The 27,793-nt window shown below is 40.2% G+C and overlaps 1 gene segment (V, D, J or C); it reads right to left on the bottom strand.

Annotated features, from left to right (window-relative positions):
• On the bottom strand, positions 1–26,002 carry LOC100726449 (immunoglobulin heavy variable 3-23-like). The segment is given in 3 exon segments: positions 1–111; positions 25,484–25,788; positions 25,895–26,002. Coding segments are annotated over 3 exon segments (462 nt in total).
• Between the last annotated feature and the right edge of the window lie 1,791 nt (positions 26,003–27,793).

The following is a 27,793-nucleotide window of genomic DNA, read 5'->3' as shown; positions in this document are numbered from 1 at the left end:
TCATCCTTCTGGCACAGACATTATAGCTTTGAACACTGAGCTCTGGGCCTTGCCAGTGCGGATTCTTGACACAGACTTGCAGGAGACATTGTTGTGGATGTAGGCCACCAGCTGGAATTATGGAGGACATTGCCATGAGTTCCAGATCCTTGGCTTTATTCTTTGTGTCTCTGGTATGTACACAGATCACCTACACACGTCTGCATTTTACTCATCAGGGGAATATTACTTTAAAAATCCAGTAAATTATGTGTCCTTAATTAAATTTATTTCCCTGTAAATTGTGACTACCCCATAAATTATAACTTTGATGCACAGCCTTAAAAGATACCTGAAGGAAAGTGAGGGTGGTGAAAGGGGAAGAATTAGATTCTGTACATTGGGATGGAGATACTCATGAGTACACTAATAAAGTGGAGAATGCTGAGCTCCTGAAGTCTAGTGAGATTATCTTGCCCAGTAAAGACATTTCCCGTCTCATAGGTCTGAGGTATCCCAACACACACTCTGTGATGTTGGCCTTCCCTCACTTACCTGAGGAAACTCAGCCTGTGTTATCAAGTGCAGTAAGCTGACCATCCTCAGGTCCCACACTAAACTTCCCACTTAAGCCTCTAGGCCTGTAACCAGGTTTGAATCCCAAAACGCTCATAAAGGACATTGGCACAGTGTGAGCCAAGAGAAGTTCTACTGTTCTCCCAAACAGCATCTTAGTTTCTTAACTGCTATCAGCAGATGCCTGATGAGCAAATGTGAGAATGGATTTTATGAGTGTAAAACAGTGGTGGCAAAAACATACACTGGATCAGGTGGATGTGCACGCCTTGAACAGAGAGCAAGAAATTGGCATGGTGGCAGGAGCCTATAAGACCAGCACTCAAAAGTCTGCAGTGAGGGGATTGGTGTGAGTTTAAAGTCAGCCTGGGCTACCAAGTGAGTTGAAGAGCAGCCTGAAACCCTGTCTCAAAATTACTCACACACACACACACACACACACACACACAGAGAGAGAGAGAGAGAGAGAGAGAGAGAGAGAGAGAGAGAGAGAGAGAGACAGAGACAGAGAGAGACAGAGAGAGAGAGAGAGAGAGAGAGAGAGAGAGAGAGAGAGGTACCCAGAAGAAACTTTGTTTCTGGGCTCACACTGATGTCCCCTCGCTGTGGCTCTTGCATGGTGGCATATGGCTGTATTTCAAGTTTTGTGCTGCTCATCGTTACATGCAGTGGGCTCTTGACACTGTCTCTGGAGATGGTGAATCAGCCCTTCACAGAATCAGCATAGTGTGTGTCACCGTCACAGAGAACGCTGGGAACTCTTTTCCTGGGGCTGGTAGGCCCAGTTCATCCAGCTATCATGGAAGATGAGTCCAGGGGCTGCATGGAAAAGCCTCAGGGTTGCCCCTGGCTGCACCAAGCCTGCCCTCCTAGACTGCACCATTTGCCACTCACACTGCACAATTGAAAACACAGAAATAGTTTGATTTTTATGCAGTTTGTTTCATTGCATAAATTTGCAACATTGAAACACGTGAGGTGATGAAAACAGTACAAACATGATTCAGTGTCATCTCAACTTTGCTATATGTAGCTATTTTTATATGTTTCTCAATGACCTTTATGGGAAAGAAAGTAAATATTAATGTGTGACATTTACCAGTAATATCGGCTTAGAATATAATTTAGCAAAATTAGTGGACAGAAGTTTGATCTACTGTAACAAATAGATAACTATTGAAATCTCTGAATTTTTTGGTACTAAGTATCATGGCTTTTATTGAATTAAACTCTTACAATGAGTGTTGTTTTAAGAACCTTTTCTTAGACACTATTATGTGATCTTTCATTTGAGTAGGTTGAAATGTGACCTGTATGTAATCATGCATCTGACAATTTTTTTGGTCTATTTGTCCAACATATTATCTGTCACAGACCTGTAAGTTGATGTATTATTAGACATTCTTGCAAATTTATAATGTATTTTACTACCTTGTTTTATGTTATAAAACATTCAAAAAGATTTTGTCCTCTTAGTGCAAAGGATACAAAATGCAAAATACACAGTTTCAATAATGACAATAACAAGTGTATATATTACACTATTTTGTTACACTGAATATCTTGTCTCATGTAGGCTTTAGACATCGAATCAATTATTCTGGTTTTAGTTGGTATTTCTATCCATTTATAAATGGATTTTAAAAATTGTTGCTTTGCTCTTTCTATTATCCCTTGGCATCATTTTTTTTTAATGTCATAACGGCAACCTAAAATAATAAAAGGGTAAAATGCAGGTCCTCTTGTGATAGACTCCCTGCTCCATGTGTCCCGAACGCCACCTGCTGTGCCCTAAGCACCACTGCACAGAGTTTTTTGTCTGGACTCACACTGATGTCCTCTCACTGTGTTTCTGGCACAATAATACACTGCTGTGTCATCAGATATTAGGCTAAATACAGTGTGTTTTTGCTGTTATCTCTGGAGATGGTGAATTAGTCCTTCATGGAGTCTGCATATTCTGTGTTAGTATCACTATACCTAATCCCTGAGATCCATTCCAGCCCCTCTACTGGAGCCTGGTGGATGCAGCTCATCCAGTAGCTACTGAAAGTGAATCGTGAAAGCGACCCAGGAGAGTTTCAGGAACCACCCAGGCTGAAGGAAACCTCCAACAGACTCCAGCAGCTGCTCCTAACACAGAACACCTGCAAACACAGGGATTTCCTGCTCAGAAAACTATCACTGATTTTCCACTGATTCCCTCAGCATCTTTGGTTCTAAATAATTTACTTTTGAAAATTGTAAACAGGTAAACGAACTCAGTGCCAGCTCCATAGTGAGCCATCTGTGTTCAGTCCTGATCACCAACAGGGATCACCTGGGCACCAGGGCTGGGCTTAGCAGCAGAGCTGCAGGTTGGGGCTGGGCTAGTTTTCATCAGCACAGGGAAGCCCTATTTGCATGTCTTCCTGCTATATAGACAGCTTGAGGCATGAAAAGCTCCCACAGGGCTCTGCCCACCTGGGATGTAAGTGTGATGAGGGAGTTTAGCAACAATTATTTCCTTCAAGATTATATGAGAACCACTGTGAGGAAATGTCTTGGTATCTCTTTCAGTTCATGTCCTCGTATTTCTCCCCATGCTTTCAAATCGCAGCTTCCCCTCCTGTCCTCCATCCTGTTTTTTGTCTTATTAAAGTCACTTTTTTCCCTCATAGTGACCTCAGTGTTTGAAAACTTACTTGTATTAATTTAAAAGTCTGAGATAAATAGCAACTGAATTAACTATACATTAGATTTGGGTAACTCTGACCAGGTTGCATTTAGAGAATTAACTGTGCACAGTGCTTCCCAAATTCAGTGTTGGTCCTGTCGTAGGGTGGACATTCCCAATCCATAGAGTTTATGGAATGGAGTAAAAATGTCCAAGAAGGACAAAACCCCAACTAGATCAGCATTTCTACCTCATGACTCACAGCAATACTTTGTGATATAATGTCATTGTGACACAAGGTCACAATTTGACAAGGTTCTGAAACACTTACCCATGCAACTGTTACCTAACTCCACATGGGTGTCAGCTCAAACCTGCTGGTTCCCACAATGTCATTCTAAGGTAATGGCACTGCAAGCCAGGGGTCTTGTGGCAAACAGGGTAGCACAGGTCTACAAAGCTAAGGGTTTGGCGCCCTCTGTGCTGGTTCTCACCCAACCCTGTTGGTAGCATTGGCTCTGTAGGGTTTCTGCAGTGTCCCCCCTCATGCAGTGGTTCCTGCATGTGTCTGCAATGCCATGACTTGGTTTCAAAGCCAGATGGAGGCAGCCATGCAGCAAACTTGTTAGGATCTGTGGCCCTGTATAGGGAGTGCCCCACTGACTCCAAGGATTGAGGTGGTCTGTGTATCTTGGCATATCCGCTGATGTGGCCCACGTTCTTCTTGGAAATGCAGGTGCCCCACATGAGGTTAGTGAGGAAGGGGGCCCCAAAATATTTGCTGCTGCCACTTGAGAAAAATCTGCCAAATGAGAATGGATGTCTCAGGTTGACCATCAATGACCCTATCAGTCTCTCAATTCCCTGCACTCTGGTCCTGTGGTGGGAGTGACAGACTCTATATGCCATTTGGTTCTGTTTCCTACTTTCCTGTGTGGATCCGCATGTGGCTCCTTTCAACCTGTGCTACTCTCCCTATCATGTGATCCCTTCACAGGACTTGAGTGTTCAATTAGTAAATCATGTGTCATTTATAATTTGGTCAGCCTGGGAAATTTCCTAATTGCCAAGTTCTCCTTCTTTTGAGTTCTTATTCAACCCTGTCCTCTTGCTCCTTTCAATCACTATATCATTAGAAATGAACTCTACTATGCTGTTTCTATGCCCCAGTCTTGTCTGCTGTATTATGTTTATAAATCTATGCATGGTGTCCGCATCAGTGAGTTACTGAGATTTTCCAGTAGGATTTTACATTGATTTTTCAGAAATATATTAGATGTTATATCTTTTGGTTTATCTTTTTAATGGCACTCTGCTTCACTTATACCCACAATTAGTAAGATCAGAGTTTACATGTACAGTTGAAGAAATTGTGCATATTAAATAATTTCTGATTCTAACATAACAATGCTTAACCTGCTTGTTTACCATGATAAGGAATTTTACAACTATTCCTAATTATGCATGGCATAATTCATGTCAACATAGTTCCTGGAAGCTGTAGGTGTATTTTCAGTGGGCCATTACTGCAAAAAAGTTTAGATGTTATATGTCACCAGAGTGACACAGATGAGGAAGTTTGAATTCATTAGGATGTTTCAATGCATACTCATGCAATAACAAGAAAATTAAATTCATTTCTTTATGGGTGATGAATATTCATTTTTGGGTAATTTCTTTGAATTTCTTTGAATATTGTTTTTAATTGGCAGATTTTTAGTTAGTTTCTAAGTTTTGGTTACCATGAAGAATTTTTGTATGAATGTCAGTTTCTATGATTTTGTGCAAATATGAACTTTGAACACTTTTAAAGAATTACCTGAAAATGTAAATGCTACGAAGAATTCATTTTATGAATTTCAAAAGAAAATAACTACTTGTAAAGTAGCTGTGAAATCACACAATCTCATCCCCATTGCTGAATGCTCTAATGTTAGTGCTTCCTCATCATTATGTGTATTGCCTGTTATTTTAACCTAATCATACAGTGTGAAATAAAATGCAAAAAACTGATATCGTTTTGTTAATTGTTGAATGTAGATACAAGCAATTTCTTTTGTTTCAAGCTTAAGACAATTTTCCAATGAAAGGAAATCCACAAACTGAGTAGAGATTTATATTCATTTTGACCACGTCAGGGTTTAGGTAATGTTTAGGTAATGCAAGAATGAAAAGGGATGGCAAAAGATGACGTTTTAAAAAATAATTCACACTAATATTGTGTTGTTGATTTTCAGGCTAAATAGCATGTACTTACCAAAAATGAAGATTTAAATTTGAATCGGTGAAATTGATGATATCTAAATGATTTCAGCCAGATTGTTAATGAGTCAGAATGATAATTATAAAATGTTAATATAGTCTCACTTGCATGAGGAAGATATAATGAAAGACACGCAGGGCCCATTATTGCTCCACATCCATAAAGGAAAGTCAGTCATAGGAGGATGAGGAGTGGGGAAAACCTGGGGTCCCAGCAACTAAAGTTCCCCCAATGCCTCCGTGCAGCTGCTCCTGTGCGGGGACCTGGAAGGACTGGCTCCTGGGCACCATGATCCCCCTGAAGGATCCTTAGCTCCTTCTGAAGGAAGTGAACAACTCTGGGCTGTGAGGAGCAGGGTCTGTGGGTCCTGATCCATGCAGAGGTGAGCGTTGTGGCTGGGCTCATACTGTCTTCCATTGACTGTGGATCCAACTTCCAACCAGACCATTACCAGGTTCCCCAAGCTTCACTGGGATCTGGGCCAGATGAACACAGCAGAATCTTATTTGACACAAATGATAATGTGAGTCCTGTAGAGTTGAGAATGTGTTCTTCTTTAAAAATAAACTGAGACTTCAGAGGTAAGAAAAGACATGAAATCACAGTATCCAGGATAAGTATCATATGCAGAAATTTCCAAACCTGACAGGAAACTACCCTTCACAATCCTTTAAATGTGCTCTTGATCTGTATACATAGAACAATATTGTAGATAAAGTATATTGAATTGAAAGAAATGGATAAAAAGTAGACATTATACTATACAGCAGTGCAGGTGACAAAAATAAGTGGATATTTGGAAATGAAGAATTTTATTCTTTCACTCCTTTTTAAAGAAAAAGAAGAAACCCTTTATTTCATGAAATGAACTTTTGTAATGGTTGTCAGGCAAGAAAAGACAAAAGGAGCTGTTTTTTCTTTCTTTTCCATTTTTTTTTCTTTTTTCTTTTTAAAATAGTTGGAATGAGTCTAAATATAATAATGATCTTTATTTTCCTTCATGGGCATTTAGTCCAATAATGTCAGCTCAGTTTCTAAATAAAAGTCCATGTGTATCACTAAATTACACAGGAGTTTGAGAATGAGGACAGGAGGACAGACCAATAAGTCATAGTTGAAAATTTATGATCTGTGCCACATAACGTTGATACCACTTTGTGAAATCACAAGCTGTGAACAAAGGCTGTGAACAAATTAGACAACTCTAAATAATCTCTGAATAGTTTTAAAACATCACATGTTTCAACATCATAATTGAGTGCTTTAGTTTATTTCAATCTTTATGATAATCCAAAGGATTCAAAAATTAAAGCATTGTAAAATAATAAATATTACCACGAATATTACAAACAAAATAGATCTTTATTCTATTGGGAGAAGGGTGTGTACTGGGTATTTTCTTAGTTTCAGTTTCTTAGTTTCTTCTGCCTGGTAAATCATTATGATTTTCATGATGGAAATAATTATTTTTCACTAAACAAACTTATTGAGACCTCTTGGTGTCATACCAGATATCTGTATCATCCATATCTCTACAGATTTTAGTAACTGCCTCTCCTTACATACAATTTTTGTTCCCTATTTTAAATTCAAAAGAGTATGAGAAACTAGCATCATTCAGTGTGTAAATACTCAACTGTATTTCAGTTGAAGCTTCCTATTTCTCATGAAGTGAAATTAGTTCTGTACTTGAAATATTTTGTGTGTAAAGCCTTCATTTAACACCTGAGAAAATAAGATTTAACCATCAGTGCCAAATGTGCAAATCTCAGGGGTCAGTGGACTTCCCACCTGTCAACACATTTCCTCCCCCACAGCTTCACAGCCCCACAGTCAAGGTCAGTGAAGGTCAGCACGAAGCTCAGAGGCCTCACAGATTTGCTGTGCAGGAGACAGTCACTGCTGTGTACTCAGTCAGCCTGGGTTTAAGGGTAAAACCACTTTCACTTTCCCTTACACATACTGTTGTTGTGATTTATTTACAATATGCACTGTGCCATTTTGATTTTCATGGTGTTTGTTTGAATAAATTTGAGACATTGAAACACTTGAGTTAACAGTTAAAAATACATGAGGATTTCATTCAGTGTCATCTCAATCCCATTATACTTGGATATTTCAGGTATTTATTAAAGATCATTTATGCAAAAAATAAATGTATGAAATAACAAATACATTTATCAGTAATGTTGGCATAAAAATTTTTGAAATTTTGAGATCAATTGAAAAATTCACTATTAACATCTTTTAATGCCTTGATTCTCAGTATCATTAATTTTACCGAATTAATTTCTTATTAAAATGTGTAGTTTTAAATATTTTTCTGACACAATGATGTGATTTTTCATTATGTGTAGATGGGAAAGTCACTTGTATGGTATCATAGAGCTGACAGGATTTTTTTTTGTTTTTATTTTGTTACCTTAGTAGATCCTTGCTATGTGTATAACATAGGCAACCTATGGCCTATGAGCCACATGTAAGCTCATGTGTTTAAAGGATTTTTAGAAGTGTACACTATATTTTTTCTAAATTGTGGATATATGTTACGAAACATTTAACAAGATTTTTTTCTTCACTATGCATGGGATACAAAATACAAAATTTACAGTTTCAGTAACAAATTTCCTAACTGTATTACTCTATTTTATTGGATTACTTGCATTTGGGTTTTTTTTTTAATTACATAATGAATTGTTTGGGGTTTCATATGACATTTTACATAGTTTGGATTTTAGTTCTTTATTTCTCTGCTCCCATACCCCCTACCATTATCTTTTAAAATGTCATGAAACCAACCTGAAACAATAAAGTTCTTCAATACCTGTACTCTTGGGATAGATTCTGTGATCCCTGTGGCCCAAGCGCCCCTTTCTGGTCCTAAGTGCACCTGTACTTAGGTTTTTCTCTGGGTTCACAGTGATGTCTTTTTACTGTGTCTTTCCCACAGTAATACATGACTGTTTCCTTGGTCTCAGACTGCTAATCTGCAGATACAATATGTTCTTGCCATTTCACTGGGAATGAAGAATCAGCCCTTCATGGAGTCTTTGTAGCCTGTGCTACTACTACCTTCAGTTCTGATGTATGAGGTCCACTTCAGCCCCTTCCCTAGACCCTGGTGGATCTACCTCATGCTGGAAGCACTGAAAGTGAATCCAGAGGTAGGAGAGTCTCAGGGATTCCCCAGAATGCACCAAGCCTCCCTAGGTCTCCAGCAGCTGCACCTCACCCGGAACACCTAAAAACAGAGATGCATCCTGCTCAGGAAGCTATCACACATGTTCATTGTTTATCCAACTCATGCCACTCACGCAATCAGAATTTATTGTTTTTCATGAATTACCTTTTAAAACAGCATGAAGCAAATCCCAGCTCAGGGCCAGCTCCATGATGAGCCATCTGTGCTCATTGCTGATCACCAAGTGGGAGCAGCGGGGTATTGAGAGCTAGGACCCTCTGCAGGTCTGCACGGTCAGGGCTGGGCTGGTTTTCATCAGCACCATGAGCCACTATTTGCGTGGCTGCCTGTAGATATGGCCAGTTCTATCCTGGAAGCCTCAGATAAGGCAGGGTTCAATGCACATGAGAGGGTTTAGAGATTTGTTGTGTAATATCCCCAATACACAGAACACATGGTTTTATGGTATGTGTAACCTCTTCTTTTTCTATTCATAGTGATATGTAACTAGTGGACTGATATCTACACAGGATTGCAGATGTTTACATAGAATGAGAAGCACAATGTCCTATGATATGTGACATCATAGCCTATAAAATCATTCTGTGTGTGAGATCCTACAGTCTTCTCACAGAATTCTATGGCGTGCTGAGCAATTCCAAGGAAAAGTGCTCATTATTCGTGTTGACTGTCAGATATCTTCTTCTAATGAGAGAAAATGACAATATTATTGAGCATTCTATTATATTCATAAATGAGTACACAACTAACATCTTTTTGAAAACTATGTTCAATAATCTGACATTTTTCCTCACTTCTGGGGAGGTAAGAATTTATTCAGAAAATACACCCTTATTATATTGATAATGCAAAAAATATACATTAGATGTTCATTTTAATGATAAATACGTGATATACATTTTTACACAATATTACATACAGTTAAATATTCACAAAACCATGCCCATTATCAAGATTTCTAGGATATGAACTCATAAAGTTTCCTGTTATTTTCCATAAAATTCACTTCATGTATTTTTTTTTTATTCTATTCTTTCCTAAACTGAAACATTCATGACTGTATGTGACAGTTCCTTTTCATGGTAACTAAAATAGCAAACTACTTTTGCATGATGGTCATGAGAACTTTGTATTCCAAAGCATTTATGTTCCTAAGATTAGCAGTCTATTTTCCAGAATATGCAAGTTGCTGCAGCCCTCCCACAGGAGCTCACATGAAGGAGATGAAAAAATACAGGCATAAATATATTCTGTCAACACCAAAATCCCTCCCATTCTGTGCAGTCGGGAGACCTCACCTGTGGACTGGAGAGGGTGCACTGTATGTTCTCCGCAGTGTGTGTGATGCTAAGATAGAGGGGAAACTAGACATTAAACGTTGTGAAGCCCTCAGTACAAAGCCTCCATCTCTGCACCACCTAAGGGGCCGCTCCTGGTCCCCTGCAGACCCCAGGTCAATGTGCTGGTCCAGAGCTTTTCCACCTGGTCCTGAGCCCTCAGTCCTGGTCTCCTTCAGCCCCTTCTTCTTGGTACTGTACACCTATTTCTGGTTCTTAGCACCCCCTCCTGGATCCCGACCAACATTTAGGAAAAGTAATAGTAAATAAGCAGGAATTCTGTACCATTTGAAACACTACGATGAATGCTAAGCTCTGTATACAAATCTCATCCAGATCTCTCAAGAAGATTATGAAGAGACAGAAGAAATGAACCCATCATCAGTGTTGCATTTCCAAGCAGTTGGGGAAAAGTGGCTCAACAGAACTTGGTCCTTCCCAGAAGGGACTCACAAATATGCTGCGAGGCCACATTGCCCTCATAGGACATGGCCAGTTCAACCAGGCAGGGAAAGTCAAAGCTGAAGATCTTTGTTGCAAAGATCAGTGTTTTCTCCATCCCTTGATGGAATGGAGGAAGACCCACAGGCAGCACTGGACATCATTCATGGTCAGATGCCCTGCATTCTGCAGCTTCAGGTCATACAAAGGAGACTTTACAGCATTATAATCAAATAATGCAACTCGAACCCACAGAGGAGGTCTTACTGGCTGTAATTGCAAATAACATGAGTCCCATTAGTAACATATCTATTAAGCTGTCATTGAGTCCAAGAAGGAAATGAAATTAACTAACACAGAGGAAATAGTGTTTAAGCTTTCCACGAATCAACTTCCAGCTATAGAATTCTACAAAACTTTCCTTGCAGTGCACACAAATTATGCAGAGAAATGCCACAAAATATTTACTGATCTACACTTCCAGAATCCCGGGCATCTGCTATGTGTGCTCATCCAAGCTGCCTGGCTCTGCTGTACAAACAGCTCACAAAGGAAACATAACTGCTTCAGGAATTTTCACATCAGCCTCCAGAAAATGCAGCTGAGGTTAGCTGACTACTCCTCAGTTGGAAATTTCTCAGGGTAGAATTTCCAGAACATGTGTCATAGCCTCCATTCTTGCCACCATGGACACTGTTCGTGTATCTACTGAGCAGTGATGGGGTGGCAGAAAAAAATTCTGACTGCTTTTCACAGAATTAGTCATCCTATCTGCATGATAATGATGATGATGGTGATGATGATGATGATGATGATGATGATGATGATGATGATGATGAAGAGGAAGAGCAGAAGGATTTGGTTTATGAGAAAGTTTCACTATGCAGTTTAGGCTATCCTTGAACTCATAATATACCACATGGCTATCATCCTGCCTAAGCCTCCTGACTGCTAGGATTTTAGGTGTGCATCACCATGCCAAGCCCACTCTTTTGCAGAGGTCACTCCTAGATGACTGTTTACATGGAATGAAACTATCTTTAAGTATTTTGCCTTTCTGGAGAAGTCAATTCAAATACCTGTGGAGCAAATGTTTGTTCACAATGTTCCATAAAAATCTGTGAGAATCCAGTGAAACAATTGTTTAAATCCCAAGAATCAGTAGGTAGCAATATATCTAGCTGATTTTCTTCCAGACAAAATGTGCTACCAAGTGCACTTTGTGAACGCCCCAGTGTTCTGCCCATTGTGAATATTTCTTTTCAACACTGTTCATCAGGGACCTCCTTAAAGAAGGATGGGATTCTGCAGCTGTCTATGTGTGTATGGTACCCCAAAAGGTTCAGAGTAGTCTGTAAATCAGGCCCTCATCTTCTCTTCCTCTGAAGCTGACCATGTAGCACATTCCATGAGTCCATAGGTATGTTCTGCTAAACTAAATGATGCATAGTATGGTTAGGAGCCTGTGTGCACTTTCCCTGTTTTGTCATTTGCCTTGCTTGTACCTTGTGATGCTGCTTGTCTTGATCATGTGTGTACCACTTCCATTTCATGATGAAATGTTGCTGTGCATTTCCAACTGTATGACTTAGTGAATCAGTGACATCCAGGTCATAATAAAAATCTTAGTTCACACAGTAGCCTTGTTTCCCTCGTTTAAGCTTTTGGTTTTCACTGAGGCCAGTAGTAGGCCAAGAGCAGACTCTCAAATGGAAAGTTATTGTCTGAGGGTGATGTCCGAACCATGCTCCCAAATCCTAAAGACCTCTGCAGTTGATTTTCTGTGGAAGCCTGCTGGAGAATCTAAGCAACATCTATAAATACTACTGTACCCGCTGGATCATGTAGTCCCAGCAGTCTACACTGCAGACTGAACTTGTGTAGAACCTGTTCTCCTGCAGGTGTCACTCAGAGTAGAGCCTCTCTGATTCATATGCTAGAGCCAAGCAGCTAAGAGAAGCATGTGTTGGTTCAAGAACTCAAAGAGGCCCACAAGGCTCTATACATCTGGTTGGAGGAGGAGAAGGATATGACGAATTATCTTTCACTTTTGAAGGGATATCTCTGCATGCCCCAAATTACTGGACTCCTCAAAATTTCACTGAAATACAAGGATCTTGAATGTTAGTTCAAGTTATTTTCTTTCCCCAGACTTGCACATGCTCTTCTACTAAGTCCCACAGGGTTGGTGTATTCTGCTCACATGGTCCAAATGGCCTGATTTCATCAATGTAATGATCCAGAGTGATCGCTTTTGGGAGAGAAAGGTGATCAAGGTGTGTGGGAACTGAGCTGTAATGTGGAACTGGAAAATTAATATAGCCCTGAGATAGAACATTGAAGATCTTAGACTGCTGGTCTTGCCATCCGAAAGCTAATTATTTCTCTTGTGTCTTATGTTCAATTTGGAGAACACGTGTCAAATCAACAACTAGATACTAAGGAGTAGGAGCCATGTTATTCTGCTCAAGGAAAGAAGCCCTAATATGGTCAGCAGATGAAATTTGAGTCATTACTTGATTGTGTTTATGACAAATCACCCGTCACTCTTCCAGTCTTATTCATCTTGTGAACAGACCAAACAAGACATGTAAATTGAGAGTGGGGGAGCCACTACACCTGTTTCTTTCAAAAATTTGAATCCCAAGAGGAATGTGATATGTTTTCATTTCTTATTTTTCAAAGGCAACCCTGACACTTTGCTTTGTCCTTTCCAATCATAGTAGGCTTAATCATTTTATGGGCTAAAATACACTGTAGTGGATTAACTAATGGTCAGCTTGTAACACCCTGCAGAACTGAGTCAGCATGGTGCTGTGTGTGGAAAGACCACCTGAGGACTGTGGGCAACAGCATAAAGGCTGAACAGGAGGGTAAGATGATGCACTGATGACTCTCCCAGAGAAGCTGGTCTTGCTGGGTTTTCTTTTCTTTCTTTCTTCCTTCCTTTCTTTCTTTCTTTCTTTCTTTCTTTCTTTCTTTCTTTCTCTCTCTCTCTCTCTTTCTTTCTTTCTTTCTTTCTTTTTTTTTGTTGTTGTTGTTGCTGTTTGTTTTTTGATAAAAAATTACTTGTTCTCATCACTGGGGGAGCTCGCATACTTGATGATGCTGAAGACAGCTGAGATTATTTTGGAGGGGCTCTGGTTTTGATTTTGGGCATTGATTTCTGGCTAGAGTACAGGTTCCTCAGCCTGGGGGCACAGGTCCATCATTCCAGGAAGATGTTTTAGCTTCCATCACTGAGCCTTGAGACTTCCCAGTGCAGATCCTTGATACAGCCTTGCATGAGACACAGTCATGGGCTCATGCTCTCCAGCTGGACTCAAGGAAGACACTTCTATGGTCTACAAGTCTTCAGATGTCCTGTCCATGGCAGGACACTGCCATGTGATCCAGGTCCTCAGCTAGATTCTTTGGGGTCTTTAGTGTGTATAGATGTCACCTGCATTCTTCTGCATTTGACTCATTGGGTGATTATTTAGATTATCCTGTAAATTATTTGTTCTCTATTAAATTTATTACTTTATAAAACGTTAATACTCCATACAGCACGATTTTAATGCTCACCCTTGAAATATATTTGAAGTAAAGTGAGGGTGCTAAATGGGTAACAATTAGATGTTTTAAATTGTGGTGGAGATATTTGTGAGTATTTTGATGAGGCTGACACTGAGCTCCTGGAGTCTTGTGTGATTATCCTGCCAAATGAAAATTTTCCTGACTTACAATGCCAGAGGGATTTCCACACACACCCTCCCATGATGTTAGCTTTCTTGCTTTAGCTGAGAAAGCCATTCCTGTGTCACCAAGCATGATAATGTGACAATACTTGGGACCCACTCTCCACACTCACATTTTGAGCATAGTTTTGAGAGTTTTCAGTTCATGGTCACTGTATCCAAGGCCTGGCAGCATGCCAGACATGCCAGAGGAGACTTCCTCACAGTATGACAGTGGGAAGTTGATGGCAACAAGGCAGAAGAAAGTACATATTCCTTTCCAGGCCACTCCCAGAGTGATTCACCTCACCCTGACAGTCTTTTCCTCTGATATCTTAGCCGGCTATGACCTCCATCAGTGCACTAACTCAGTCATAAGCATCACACAGCCATGATCTACCCACCTCTCAAAATATGCACCACTGAGTACATCTAGGTTTTGAGCACAGAGAGATCCAGATCTAAAACAGAAAGACCATTAGCTCATGCAAGATACTCAACCAGAAAGGATACCCTCCAGTTTTGTCTGTGCATTCCCCCTAAAGTGAATCCCCTGCATCTTGACCTAATGTACATGTCCTGTGAATCCCTGAAGGGAGGTTCCTGTCTGCACTTACATCGATGTCTCTGTACAGTGTCTTTGGACAATAATGTGTGTCTATATCTTCAGTAGTCACAGAGTTCATACACAAGGAGAACCACTCCTGAAGACACCTTTGCAGGTGGAGATGTGGCCCTTGAGAGATAGATTCCACTTTGTGTTTTCATCATGTCTTCTATGCTGCATTCACACCAGTACATTCCTTAGTTTCTGACCAATCCATTTCCAGCAGTTAATATGTGTGATGAAAAACTGGAGGCCATGCTGGTTGGAACAGGATCTGGGAGAGCTTCTCAGGGTCAGGTACTCACTCCTGTGCTTGTAATTGAGACTGGACATTTAGTGACCAGAAGAATCAGACCCCATCAATGCCCTATTTTACTAACTTCCCCTTGTGTGATTGTTACTTGTGATTTGTCAGCCTAAATAGATTAGGAAGTGTCTATGTGATTAGTAGAGCATATCTCTGCCTTTGCCTGTGGATTATTATCATGTATCCCCCAAAATGAGCAGCGAAGTTGCATACTGAATATATGCAGTGCTCATTTTACAATCTTTAACCTTGTCTCTGTAGGCTGCCACTGAAGCTTAAGCACTAACCTATCATCTTGCAGATTGAAAGGTATAGAAAGAAAAATAAGGAAGACATAGCTTTCTTCTTCAGAGGGGTTCCAGTTTTCACTATTGACACTGAATGTTTGTGCCTTATTCGTTCATGTAGCCTGAGCAGACTCCTAAGCCTTACCATGCAAATCCTTACATTTTCCAACAAGCAAACTCTCTTGACTCAATGAGGAGCTCCAATTCTCTGATTTTCACTTCAATTTTGAAGCACTGCTGCTCACAAATGTCATTTTGAAATTTTTAACCTTCTCTCTATAGACTGCCACCGAAGCTTAATTAATGAATATTTTATATTTTATATAAAATATAAAGATTTTCCTCTAATGAACCTAACTGATAGACCATGGAAATATGTGAAGAATGCTTGATACTTATCTCCCAGTTCTGCTCCAGGTGGATCTGGCCCTGCTATTCCTTCAGATCCAATCAACTTGCACCAAAATGGTGTGCAAAAGTATGAAGATTCTCCATGGATAATAAAACTTTTCCTAAATTTGTGTAGACTATAAAATATGAGGAATTCTTTCTCATGTCTTTCTGTGTTGGAAAAAAAACCAGAAGCAACTTCACTGATCATCTTTGGCCTCTTCCTTGAGTCACAATTCTATTATCACCATGTGAAAATGACATTCGGACTCAGAAACAAAGAAAAGACAAACACAAACTCAACAAAAATCCCTCCACGAAAATGGGATTGAAAAACTTCAATAGTGCATATCCAGATATACCTCAGGAGATGGCATGCTCTGATAAGTGACCTCACCCTGGGCTGGAATCAACAGGTGCACCTAGGACACCATGGGAAACTGGAACTCTCATCCCTGAAACAAGGACACAGTGGTGGCGATGATGGCCCCAGTGAGATGCAGAACTAGGTGTGGAGGTGGAGGAGATTCAGCTTCCCAGGATGACAGGGACCATGAGTCTATAGCCACATGATGAGCATGTGTAATATCCATGTGTAAAGAGCTTACCTCATCTCTGCCTTCTGGAAGCCTGCATTGTGGGAATTGGCATCTCAAAAAATTTCCTCCTGTTCAGTGGACAGTTGCTTCACAGAACAGCATGATAATAAGGATGATGTCAGTCATTATAGAGGTGTATTTATCTTATAAATTTGGAAAGTTATGTGACTAATGAATTCAGAAATGAGCTTTTGTGAAATTAAAAATATAAATATGTAGATTTCAGATTATGTTTAGTAAATAAACCGAACATTATGAAAATGTTTGATTTTACCTTAAAATTAACTATTATTATACTAAGGTATATCTCGAATCTGTGAATGTGTTTTCCAGAGGAGTGAGATAAAAACAGAGGTTGAGTCAGGGATACCGAAGAAGAGTAATAAAGCATGTTTTATAAATTTCTAATTTTTAAATTATGTAAGTAAGCTTCCAGCCAAATAATATTGAAAGAGGTCAGTGAGGTCCTGGACACAGCCGTGAGTCTTGTCCAGCTGCCATCTCTTCCTCCTCTCCTGAGCTCAGCGCTCCTCACTGTGCTAGGGCTGAGCTTGGAAACCAGGTCTCTGAGGCGGCCAAGAAGAGGAAGAACTGCAAGGTCTCAGATCCTATGAAAAGTGATGAGGAGGATTTAATTTTCTAATCTGAAAGTTTTACTATGACAATAGAAAATCACTCCTCATGATGACAAAAATAACTTCATTTTAGATAATGATGATTTGATATTCAAAATAAACTTAATTTTTCAAGGTGTACAAGCTACTTTGTGGTTATTGCCTTTTTAAGAAAATTCGCTATAGGATTTAAGAAAAATGAAAAAATATATACATATATAACTGAATTTATAGCTTGAATACATCATAAGTCATCTGAATCTGTGTATCTCTGGTCTCTTCCAGTGATGTTAAGACAGAGAGGAAACCACAGAGGACAACAGGAAGCCCTCAATCTCCAGCTCTCCTCTCTGCACCTGCTTCTGGGGCACTGGCCTCTGCTCCGAGCATCTGCATCGCCCCTGCTGGTGGTGACCAGGGAGGTTCCTGTCTGGGCTTAAATGGGCTTTCCCACACAGTGTTACAGTAATACAGGGCCCTGTCCTCCAGTCTCAGGCTGCTTCTTTGCAGATACAGTGTGTTCTTGCTGTTGTATCTAGAGATGGTAAGTAAGCCCTTCATTGAGTCTGCATAGTTTATATTATTACTGTCACCACTGATGTATGAGATCCACTCCAGCGCATTCCTGGAGTCTGGTGGATACACTTAATTCAGTAGTCACTGAAAGTGAATTATGAGGCCACTCAGGAGAGTCCCACCCAGTCCCAGGCTGCACCAATCCTCCCCCAGATTCCACCAGCTGCTCCTCACATATGACACCTGCAAACACAGGGACATCCTGCTCGGAAACTGTCACACAGACCCACTGCACTCACTCACTCACTCACTCACTCACTCACTCACTCAGTTTCTCTTCTTTTTCATGAATCAACTTTTAAAACAGCTAGAAGGAAAACCCAACTCACTGAGAACTCCCCTGTTGGGCTGTCTGAGATCAGTGCTGATCAGTGAGTGGCAACAGCTGACCATCCAGGATTGGCTCTTTTGCAGAGCTGCAGGGTGAGGGCTGGACTAGTTTTCATCAGCATGAGGCCCTATTTACATGGCCTCCTGCTATATAGACAGCTGTGGGGATGAATCTCTCAGAAAACTCATCGCACACCACAGCTGTGACTGTCCTGGGGAAGTTTGATAACAATGGTACCATTAAAAAATGATAACCAATTATGTGTTAGATTCTTGTTCTGTGTGTATCCCTTGACCTCATTTCATTTTTGTGTATTTGCACAGATCATAGATATTTAACTGATGCTCCTTACTTTGAGATTATGTAAAATGATGAAAGTGTCATAAACTGTTGCATCATCTCCATAGGATCCCATGTCTTATAAGGTTATGCCCTTCATCTGACCCTATGCTCTCATAAACTGTGAACAGACTGTTTCCTGTTACAGCTACTAGACACAGAATTGCACTTCCTGAGGTTTGCATCCCCTCTCCCTGTGGTGAGAGATTGCATGACTTTGCTGCATTCCACTGATTGTTGATAGGAAAACAAATGGTGATGATGTTGGTACCTGTTAGTGGCTCTCTCATTGTCCGGTGTTGTTAATTCTCTCCCTCTTCTTCTGTTCTCACCTGCTGTTTATCTGTAAAAGTCTCACCAGATATAAAGCATGAATAGCCCATATGTAATGTGTGCACCTGAGAAGTGTTAACACACACGAAAACTGGCACAGCCACACAAACCCAAAGCAGGGAGCACATGTGTCATCCTCAGTGTGTCCTGAGGCTGCTCTGCAATCCTTCCCTCCCTGATTCTCTCCCACATCCCATCACCAGACAGCTTATGACCATTCTCATGCTGCTTCATATTTACTTTCCTACACTGCTACACTGTTCCTGGGAAGGGATATTTTAAAATCAGAATGAGAATATTTCAAAGAACTAAAATTAGATATTCCATATAATGTGGTGATTCTCCTTATAGGTATCTATGCCAAAAAACTTAAACATCACACTACAGAATTACATGCATAGTAATGATTATAGCAACATGATTTGCAATAGCTAAATCCTGGAAGCAGCCAATATACCATAAACATAGAAATGCATAAGGAAAATATAGCATTTGTACATCATGGGCTACTACTCAGCTATAAAGAAGGATGAATTCTTGACAAATGACCATGTCTAAATGAGAGATATCCGAGGTAAGACACATGAAATTGGAGTATCAAGGGTAAGAATTACATGGAGAAGTCCTAGATCCTGACAAGAAACCTTCTTTCACCTTCTTCTAAATCTTCTCTTGATGTAGACCCTGTGCTCACTCTGTGATCCAACTGCTGCCTACTGGTCATTGGTGGTCCTGCAGAAAGCTTTGAGTCTGGGCTCACTCTGAGGTCCCTGCACTGTGGCTCTTGCATATGGCTGCAGCTGCTCATCTGTAGATGTAATGGGTCCTTGGCATTGCCTCTGTAGATGGTAAATCAGCCCTTCACAGGGTCAGCATAGTGTGTATCACCATCACAGTGAATGTTGTTAGTTCCTTTTCTGGAGCTGGTAGACCCTGTTCATTAATCTTTCACAGTAGATGAATCTGAAGGCTGCAGAGGAGAGTCTCAGGGATGCCCCCTGGTGTACCAAATCTGCCCTCCTGGACTGCACCACCTGTGCCTTACATGGGACACCTGCAAACACTGAAAGATTTTGATTTGTGTGCTATTTGTTTCTTTGAATAAATTTGCAACTTTGAAACACTTGAGGTATGATTTTTAAAATACTGTTACTATTATCCCATAGCATCACTTTTTACACTACCATTAGGCCACCCTAAAATAGTAAATTGGTAAAATACAAGTCCTCTTGTGGTACACTCTGTGTTATGTGTCTTAATCTTCCCCTGTAGGTCAGAAGTGTTCCTGCACAGAGGTTTTTCTCTGGGATCTCACTGAGGTTTCCCTCACTGTTTCATTAACACAGTAATACACACCCTTGTTCTCAAGTCTCAGGCAGCTCACCTGTAGATGCAGCCTGTTTTAGCCGCTGTCCCTGGAGTGAATCAGCCCTTCACTGAGTCAGAATAATATATTCACCAAATACCACTAGTGATGCCTGAGATCTATTCCAGCCACTTCTCTGGAGCCTGGAAGACACAACCCATGCCATAGCTACTGAAGCTAATGCCCAAGACATTCAGGAGAGTCTCATGGACCTCCTAGGCTACACAAAGCCTCCCCCACACTCTACAAGCTGCTCCTCACACAAGACTCCTGCCAACAGAGAAACATCCAGCTATGAAAACTTCCCCATAACCATCGTGTAATCCACTCATATCCATTGACTCCCTCAATATTTTTTGTTACAAATTACTTTTAAAATTGCTAACAGGAGAATCCATCTCAGTGCCAGCTCCATGATGAGCCATCTGTGCTCAGTCCTGATCACCAAGTGTGAACATTTGGGCATCCAGGGCTGTGCTCTTCTGCAGAGCTGAAGGGTGAGGATTTCGCTGGCTTTCATCATCACAGTGAGCCCCTAGTTTCATGGCCTCATGTATATATGTTCTCTCCAGTTCTATTCTGGAAGCCTCAGAGAAGGAAGGGTTCAAAGCACATGGCAGTGTTTTGTTTTGTAATATCCCTGATATGTATAATGCATGTTTTTTGGTGTGTAATGTGAATTTTTTTTTTATTTAAGAGGAAAAAGAGAAAAACACAAAACAAACCAAAGCGGCGTAAGGGTACACGCAATACAGAACTACAAAACAAAACAAATGTGAATTTTTTTGTATTCTTACCAATATATAATTAGTGGATTTGGTAACTTCACAGTACTGCAGATGTGTACATATGTTAAGAAGCATAATATCATATGAGATGTGAGATCACAGGCTAAAAAATCATCCCAGGCATTAGGTCTTACAATCCTTGCCATATAACTCAACAGCTTACTGAGCAATTCAAAGACATAGTGAGCATGCATAATGATGATTGTCATGTCTTCTTCTAAAGATAGAATGTGACAGCACCATTCCATATTCTATTATATTCATAATTGAAGAGATACCAACATCTTTTTCAAAATTGTGTTCAAGAATATGACATCTTTTATCTCTGGAAAGAGATAAGAAAGCTCTCTCGAGTATTCTGCTCTAAAACATGCAACACATATATTATATATATATATATATATATATATATATTATATATATATATATATAATATATATATATATATTACAAATGTACTTTAATGATGGATAAGTGAGATACATTTTACAAAGTATAAAAGTAGTTAAATATTGACAAAGTCACACCCATTCTCAAGATATGTAATTTATGAGGTCATAAATTCTCCTGTCATTTTCCATAAATTACCTCCAGTCACTTCCTTCATCCTATTCTTTCTTAAACTACCAAGAGTATTTCCATCACAATTTTTGTCATAGTTACAAAAATAACAGAGCACATTTGCATGATGATCGGGAAAATCATGGAGACTCTAGAGGGGGAGTGGAGATTGAAAGAGATAAGAAGCACAAAGAATGGAGACAAGACAGTGCTCTGATCAAGTCTCGTTTATTCAAAGAAAGAGTAACAAATATATAGGGTATTGGGGGAGGAGGGAGTTGGGTTCTGAGACATTATCAGTTAACTTAGCAACAGTGGGAAGTTCTAGCAAGACCAGAGGTTATAGGGCAATTTGAGTCTCCTGCACACGTGCCCATAATGCAGGCTAATTAGCATAAGTGCTGTATAGGCTGAACCACAGGGACATGTGACAGGCAAGGTGAGGAGAGATAGAAACTTAACTATTAAATAGAAACTTAATATTAAGATGCCTGTTGACTTACTAACATAAGATGACGACCAATTGCAGGGTTTCCCACACCTCTGCTGTTAATTACCCTGCCTGAGAAACCAAACAATATCTCTATCTGTAGTGCCACTCCAAATTCCATTCAATGTGCCAGAGCATAGGGCCGAGCTGCAGGACAGTCTACACAGAAGCCTGGACCACTTGCAGAGCTTGTTCTCCTCGTAGGCCACACTCAAAACAGAACCTTTCTGAATCATTTAGTAAGCTTCTAGAGCTTACTAAACTACTACTAAAGCTACAACCCTTTAGTGAGATTGTGTTGATGCCAGAAACCAAATTGGGGCACTCGAATTTATGCATCTGGTTTTATGATGGTTCAGATGTGATTATCTTACAACTTAGAAATTATAGCTACAAATGTCCCACTGGACTCCTAGAAGTTTTACTGAGGTTCACAGACCTTAAATTTTAGTTGCATTTATGTCCCATAATCTGGCTGGCACAGGCTCTACTGCCAGGTCCAGAGGGTTCCCAACATTAGCTCACGTAAATGACCTGATATTATCATTGAAAAAGACCAGAGGAACACCGTGTGGGAGAAAAAAGTGATCAAGATCCCTGGAGAATAAGTTGTGACCCAGGAATGGAGAGTTAGTATGCTCTGAAGCAGGACACTGCAGGTCTTAGACTGCTGATCTCACCACTTGAAAGCTGATTGTCCCTCAGTGACTATGGTTGATATGAAGAGGAACTCTTGTGTCACATCCACAGCTCTATCCCACTTGTGAAAAGATAAAAAAAAAATAACCATCCTCATCATCAAAGAAACCATATCTGCTCAGCAAGTACAATCGGAATTGCTACTTGACCAAATTCATGATCATTCACTACCATTCTTCAGGAACAATGAATCTTCTTCAAGGGCCAAATGGACTGAAATAGAGATGTGATAGGATCCAGCAATCCTGCATATTTTAAAACGTGGATAGAGGCACTGCAATCCATTAATCCCACAAGGAATGTGATACTGGTTTTGGTTTACTGTTTCTACAAAGGCAACTCTAATGGCTTTTATTTGTGGTTTCAAACCATAATAGCGCTGATAATTTTATTCCCTCATACAAATAGCACTGAAATAACTATGGCCAGCTGTGACACCTGGCTGAACTTACGGTGACCCTGGATGTTAAATCCTACCTGAGGGTTGTTGCCGGTAGCATAAAAGCACTAGTGGAGGGAAAGGTGCTTTGTTACTGAAGCTCCTGGAGAAGCTTGTCTTGGTGGGTGTTCCTGATAGAAACTCACTTGTTCTCCTTGTCAGAAGAGATCAGGTACTGTCAGTCATGGAGGATGGCAGCTGCCATTCATGGCAGAGCTCGGACACTTATTTTGAGTGTTGCTTTGCAGATAAAGTGCAGATCCCTCAGCCTGTGGCTCAGATGCTTCTTCCACAGGTACAGACTTTCTAGCTTCCACTACTGATCTTTGGGCCTTCCTGGTGCATATTCTTGACACAGACTTGTATGGGATATTGTCACGGGCTCTAGGCCTCCAGCTAGATTAGTAGAAGACATTGGCATTAATACCAGGTCCTAGCTGCATTCATTGGGTCTCTGGTGTGTAGACAGATCTCCTGCACTCTTCTGCATTTTATTCACACAGTGAATAATATGAAACAATACTATAAATTGTGTGTCCTGTTTTAAATGTATTTCCTTGTAAATCCTGACTACACCATAAAGTGTAATTTTAATGATCAACCATAAAAGATATCTGACGTAAAAGTGAGGGTGATAAAAGGGAAAGAATTAGATTCTGTGCAATGGGATGGAGATATTTGTGAGTACCCTGTTGAGGTGGAGCATACTGAACTCCTGAACTCTGAAGACATTATCTTGCCAGGTGGATAAATTTCCCTCCTCACAGGGCCCAACGTTTTCCACACACATACCTATAATGTTGGCCTTCCCTCTCTTGCTTGAGGACACTCAGCCTGTGCTACCAAGCATGATAATGCTGAAACTCCTCAGGTCCCACACTCAGCACCCACTTAGGCCTTAAGGACTGTAACCAGGTTTGAATCTCAGAAGGCTTGTAAGGGGCAGTGGCACAGTGTGAGCCATGATGAGGCCTACTATTCTCCCAAAGAACATCTTGTTTCCTTAGATCCTGTCAGCAGAGACCTGATGAGCAATTGTGGGAATGGATTTTCTGTATGTGGGACAATGGTGGCAAAACATGCCTTTGTCAGGCTGAGTGTGTGGAGTGTGGATGTGCACCCCTTGAAAAGAGACCAAGAGATGGACATAGTGGCATGGACCAAAATACCAGCACTCAGGAGCCTGAGGCAAGAGGATTGCACTCAGGAGCCTGAGACAAGAGGATTGCTCTGAGTTCAAGGCCATCCTGGGCTACCAAGTGAGTTCAACACCAGTCTGAAACCCTGTCTCAGAATGAAACCATGGGGGTGCCCTTCAGGAAGCTATGTGTCTGGGCTCACACTAATGTTCTCTTATGTGGCTCTTGCATGCTAACATAGGTCTGTGTCCCCAGACCTGTGGCTGGTCATCTGTAGATGCAGTAGACCCTTGGCACTGTCTCTGAAGACGGTGAATCAGCCCTTCACAGGATTGGCACAATGTGTGTCACCATCACAGTGAGTTCCTGTAGCCCCTTCATGGAGCTGGTAGTCCCACTTCATCCTTCAGTCAGGGAAGGTGAGTCCGGGGCTGCATGAGAGAATCTCAGGGATGCCACCAGCTGCACCACGCCGGCCCTCCTGCAATGCCCGCCCCCTGCACCTTACATCAAACACCTGCAAACTCAGAAATATTTTGCTTTTATGCTTTTTGTTCATTTAATAAATTTGCAACATTGAAACACTTGAGGTGATAAATATGATACAAACATATAATTCAGTGTCATCTCAACTTTACTATAAAGACATTTTTAGATGCTTGTCTATAAGCTTCTCTGGAAAGAATATAAATATTAATGTATGACATTTCCTAGTAACATTGGCTTAAAACACACTTTAGAAAAAATGTTTGGCAGAAGATTGATGAACTGAAAAAACTGATAATTATTGAAATCTCTGAATTCCTTAGTACTTAGTATCATGGATTTTATCAAATTCAATTCTACTTGAAAAACACAGTTTGAGTCTCTTTTCTGTTAGTATTACTTGATTTTTAACTGTGAGTAAGTGAACATTGACTTTCATGTAATCATACATCTGAAGGGTTTTTTTTAATCTATTTTTCCAGATATTATCTGTGAGAGACATGTTAGATGACATATTAAAAGACATTCTTACAAATTTATACTGTATTTTACTAAGTTGTTTTACATTCCATTATAAAACATTGAAAAAGGTATTATCTTCTTTGAGGAAAGAACACAAAAAGAAAAACACACTGTTTCAATAAGGACAGTAGCCAACTGAATTGCACTACATTTTGTTACATTAGATTTCTTGCTTTTTGGTGGCTTTAGAAAATGAATCTATTATTTTGTGGTTTAGTTGGCATTTTATGTAGTTACACTTTTAAAATGTGTTTCCTTGATGTTTTTATTGTCCTATAACATCATTCTTAAAATGTCATAACGCTAACCTAAAATAATAAAATGGTAAAATACATGTCCTTTTGTAGACTCTGTGCTGTGTTCTCGAGCGACCCCTGCTGGTCCCAAGTGCCTCTGCATGGAAGTTTTTGACTGACACCCACTGAGGTTTCTCTCACTGTGCCAGCTGCACAGTAGTACAAGGCCGTGTCCTCGGGTGTCAGGCTGCTCATCTGCAGATGCAGCGTGTTCTTGCCGTTGTCTATGGAGATGGTGAATCGGCCCTTCACGGAGTCCGCATAATATGTGCTACCACCGCTGATTGCTGAGATCCACTCCAGCCCTTTCCCTGGAGCTTGTCGGACCCAATCCATCCAGTAATTACTTAAGGTGAATCCCGAGGCCACACAGGAGAGTCTCAGGGACTCCCCAGGCTTCACCAAGCCTCCTCCGGACTCCACGAGTTGCACTTCTGCCTGGACACCTGCAAAAACAGAGACATCCTGCTTAGTTAAGTGTCACACACATCCACTGTGTAACCCATTCATTTCCGCTGTTACCCTTAACATCTTTTGTTTGAAATAATTTACCCTTGAAAATTGCAAACAGGAAAATCCAACTCAGCTCCAACTCCATGGTGAGCCGTCTGTGCTCAGTCCTGATCACTGAGTGGGAACAGTTGGGCCCCAGGCCTTGTATCCTCTGCAGAGCTGCCGGGTGAAATCTGGGGTGGTTTTCAATAGCACAAGGAGGTCCTATTTGCATGGCCTCCTGTATATATGGCCGATTCTATGGTGGAAGCCTCAGAGAAGGAAGGGTTCAAAGCACATGAGAATGTTTTGAGATTTGTTTTATAATATTCTCAATATGTAGAATACATGGTTTCTTCCTATTTGTAACCTCACCTTTTTTTTTTTTTTTAATTCTCACCAATATGTAGTTAGTGGATTTGGTAACTTCACCGGTTTACAGATGTGTACTTAGAGTGAGAAGGCTAATGTCTTATGAGTTGTGAGATCATAGGCTATAAAATCTTTCTGTCGGTGAGGTCCTGCAATCTTCTCACAGAACTCAACAACTTGCTGAGCAATTCCAATACAAAGTGGGCTTACTGAACAATGATTGTCACATGTCTTCTTCTAATGACAGAATGTGACAATATCATTCTGTATTCTATTGTATTCATAAGTGAGTAGACAAGTGGCACCTTTTTCAAAAATATGTTCAAGGGTCTGACATCTCATTTTACTGCTGGAGAGGTAAGAAATTATTCAAAAAATACACACTTTTATAGATTATGCATAAATATATACATTAGATGTTCATTTTACTGATGAACAAGTGATATACATTTTGACACAACTATACAATAGATAAATACTCACAAACCATGCCCATTCTCAAGACATGTAATGCGTTTGCTCAAAAATTCTCCTGTCATTTTCCATAAAACCCCCTTCCTGCACATACTTTTATTCTATTCTTTCCTAAACTGAAACATTTATGACTATATGTGACAGTTCCATCATGGCGACAAAAATAAAAGACAATATTTCATGAGGATCATAGAACTGTGTATTGCAAAGCATTTATGTTCCCAAGGTTCACATTCTTTTTTCCAGAATATGTACGTTGCTGCAGCTTTCCCACTGGATGTCATATGAAGAAGAATGTAAAATACAAGTATAAATACATTCTGTCAACACCAAAATCCCTTCCATTCTCTCCAGTCTGGAGACCTCACGTGTGAACTGGAGAGGATACACTGTGCACTCTCCTCAGTGTGTGTGTGATGCTAAGACAGAGGGGAAACTCAGACACTAAATGTTGTGAAGCCCTCTTCTAGAAATTCCTTCCCCATACCAATTTGGGGCTGCTCCTGGTTCCCCATGCTGGTCCAGAGCTTTCCCAACTGGTCCTGAGCACTTGGCCCTGGTCTCCTGCAGACATCTAGTCTTTTTTTTTTTTTTAATTTTATTTAAAGAAAAAAAAGCAGTATAAGGGCACAAGTAATACATAATTAACAAAACAGTAAGAAATCAATAGTTAATAGATTACATATTGTCATTTTAGAAATAGTTGTTCAAGTTACAGAATTAAAGCATATAAAATGAACATTCAAACAGTGAGACTACAAACAATTGTGCTGAATGTTCCAACAAAAACTTAGTAATATGGTCATCTATCTTACACATCTAAATACATTTGCAGTTGTATCCTTTAGAGCACTTTCTTTTCCTCTCTTTTTTACAATAACATTTACACATTTTGTGTCTTATTACTCCCATAATTCTTATTACTTTTTTTGGAAGAGAATAAAACCAAATATCACAAAACAAAGCAGTCAATCAAAACAAAGGATGGACATAGTACATGATGTAAAAATAGGATGCAAGAGGGCCATGGGGATTTAGCTCAGCGGCATAAGCGCCTGCCTTGCAAGTGTGTGGTCATGAGTTCGATGCCAGGTACCAGTAAAAAATAAATAA

Source organism: Cavia porcellus, unplaced genomic scaffold, assembly GCF_034190915.1.
Source record: "Cavia porcellus strain 051 isolate PalLab524CR breed Dunkin Hartley unplaced genomic scaffold, mCavPor4.1 scaffold_8, whole genome shotgun sequence".
NCBI lineage: Eukaryota > Metazoa > Chordata > Mammalia > Rodentia > Caviidae > Cavia > Cavia porcellus.
The sequence above is the reverse complement of the archived record's forward strand: the minus strand, read 5'-3'. Positions and strand labels throughout refer to the sequence as shown.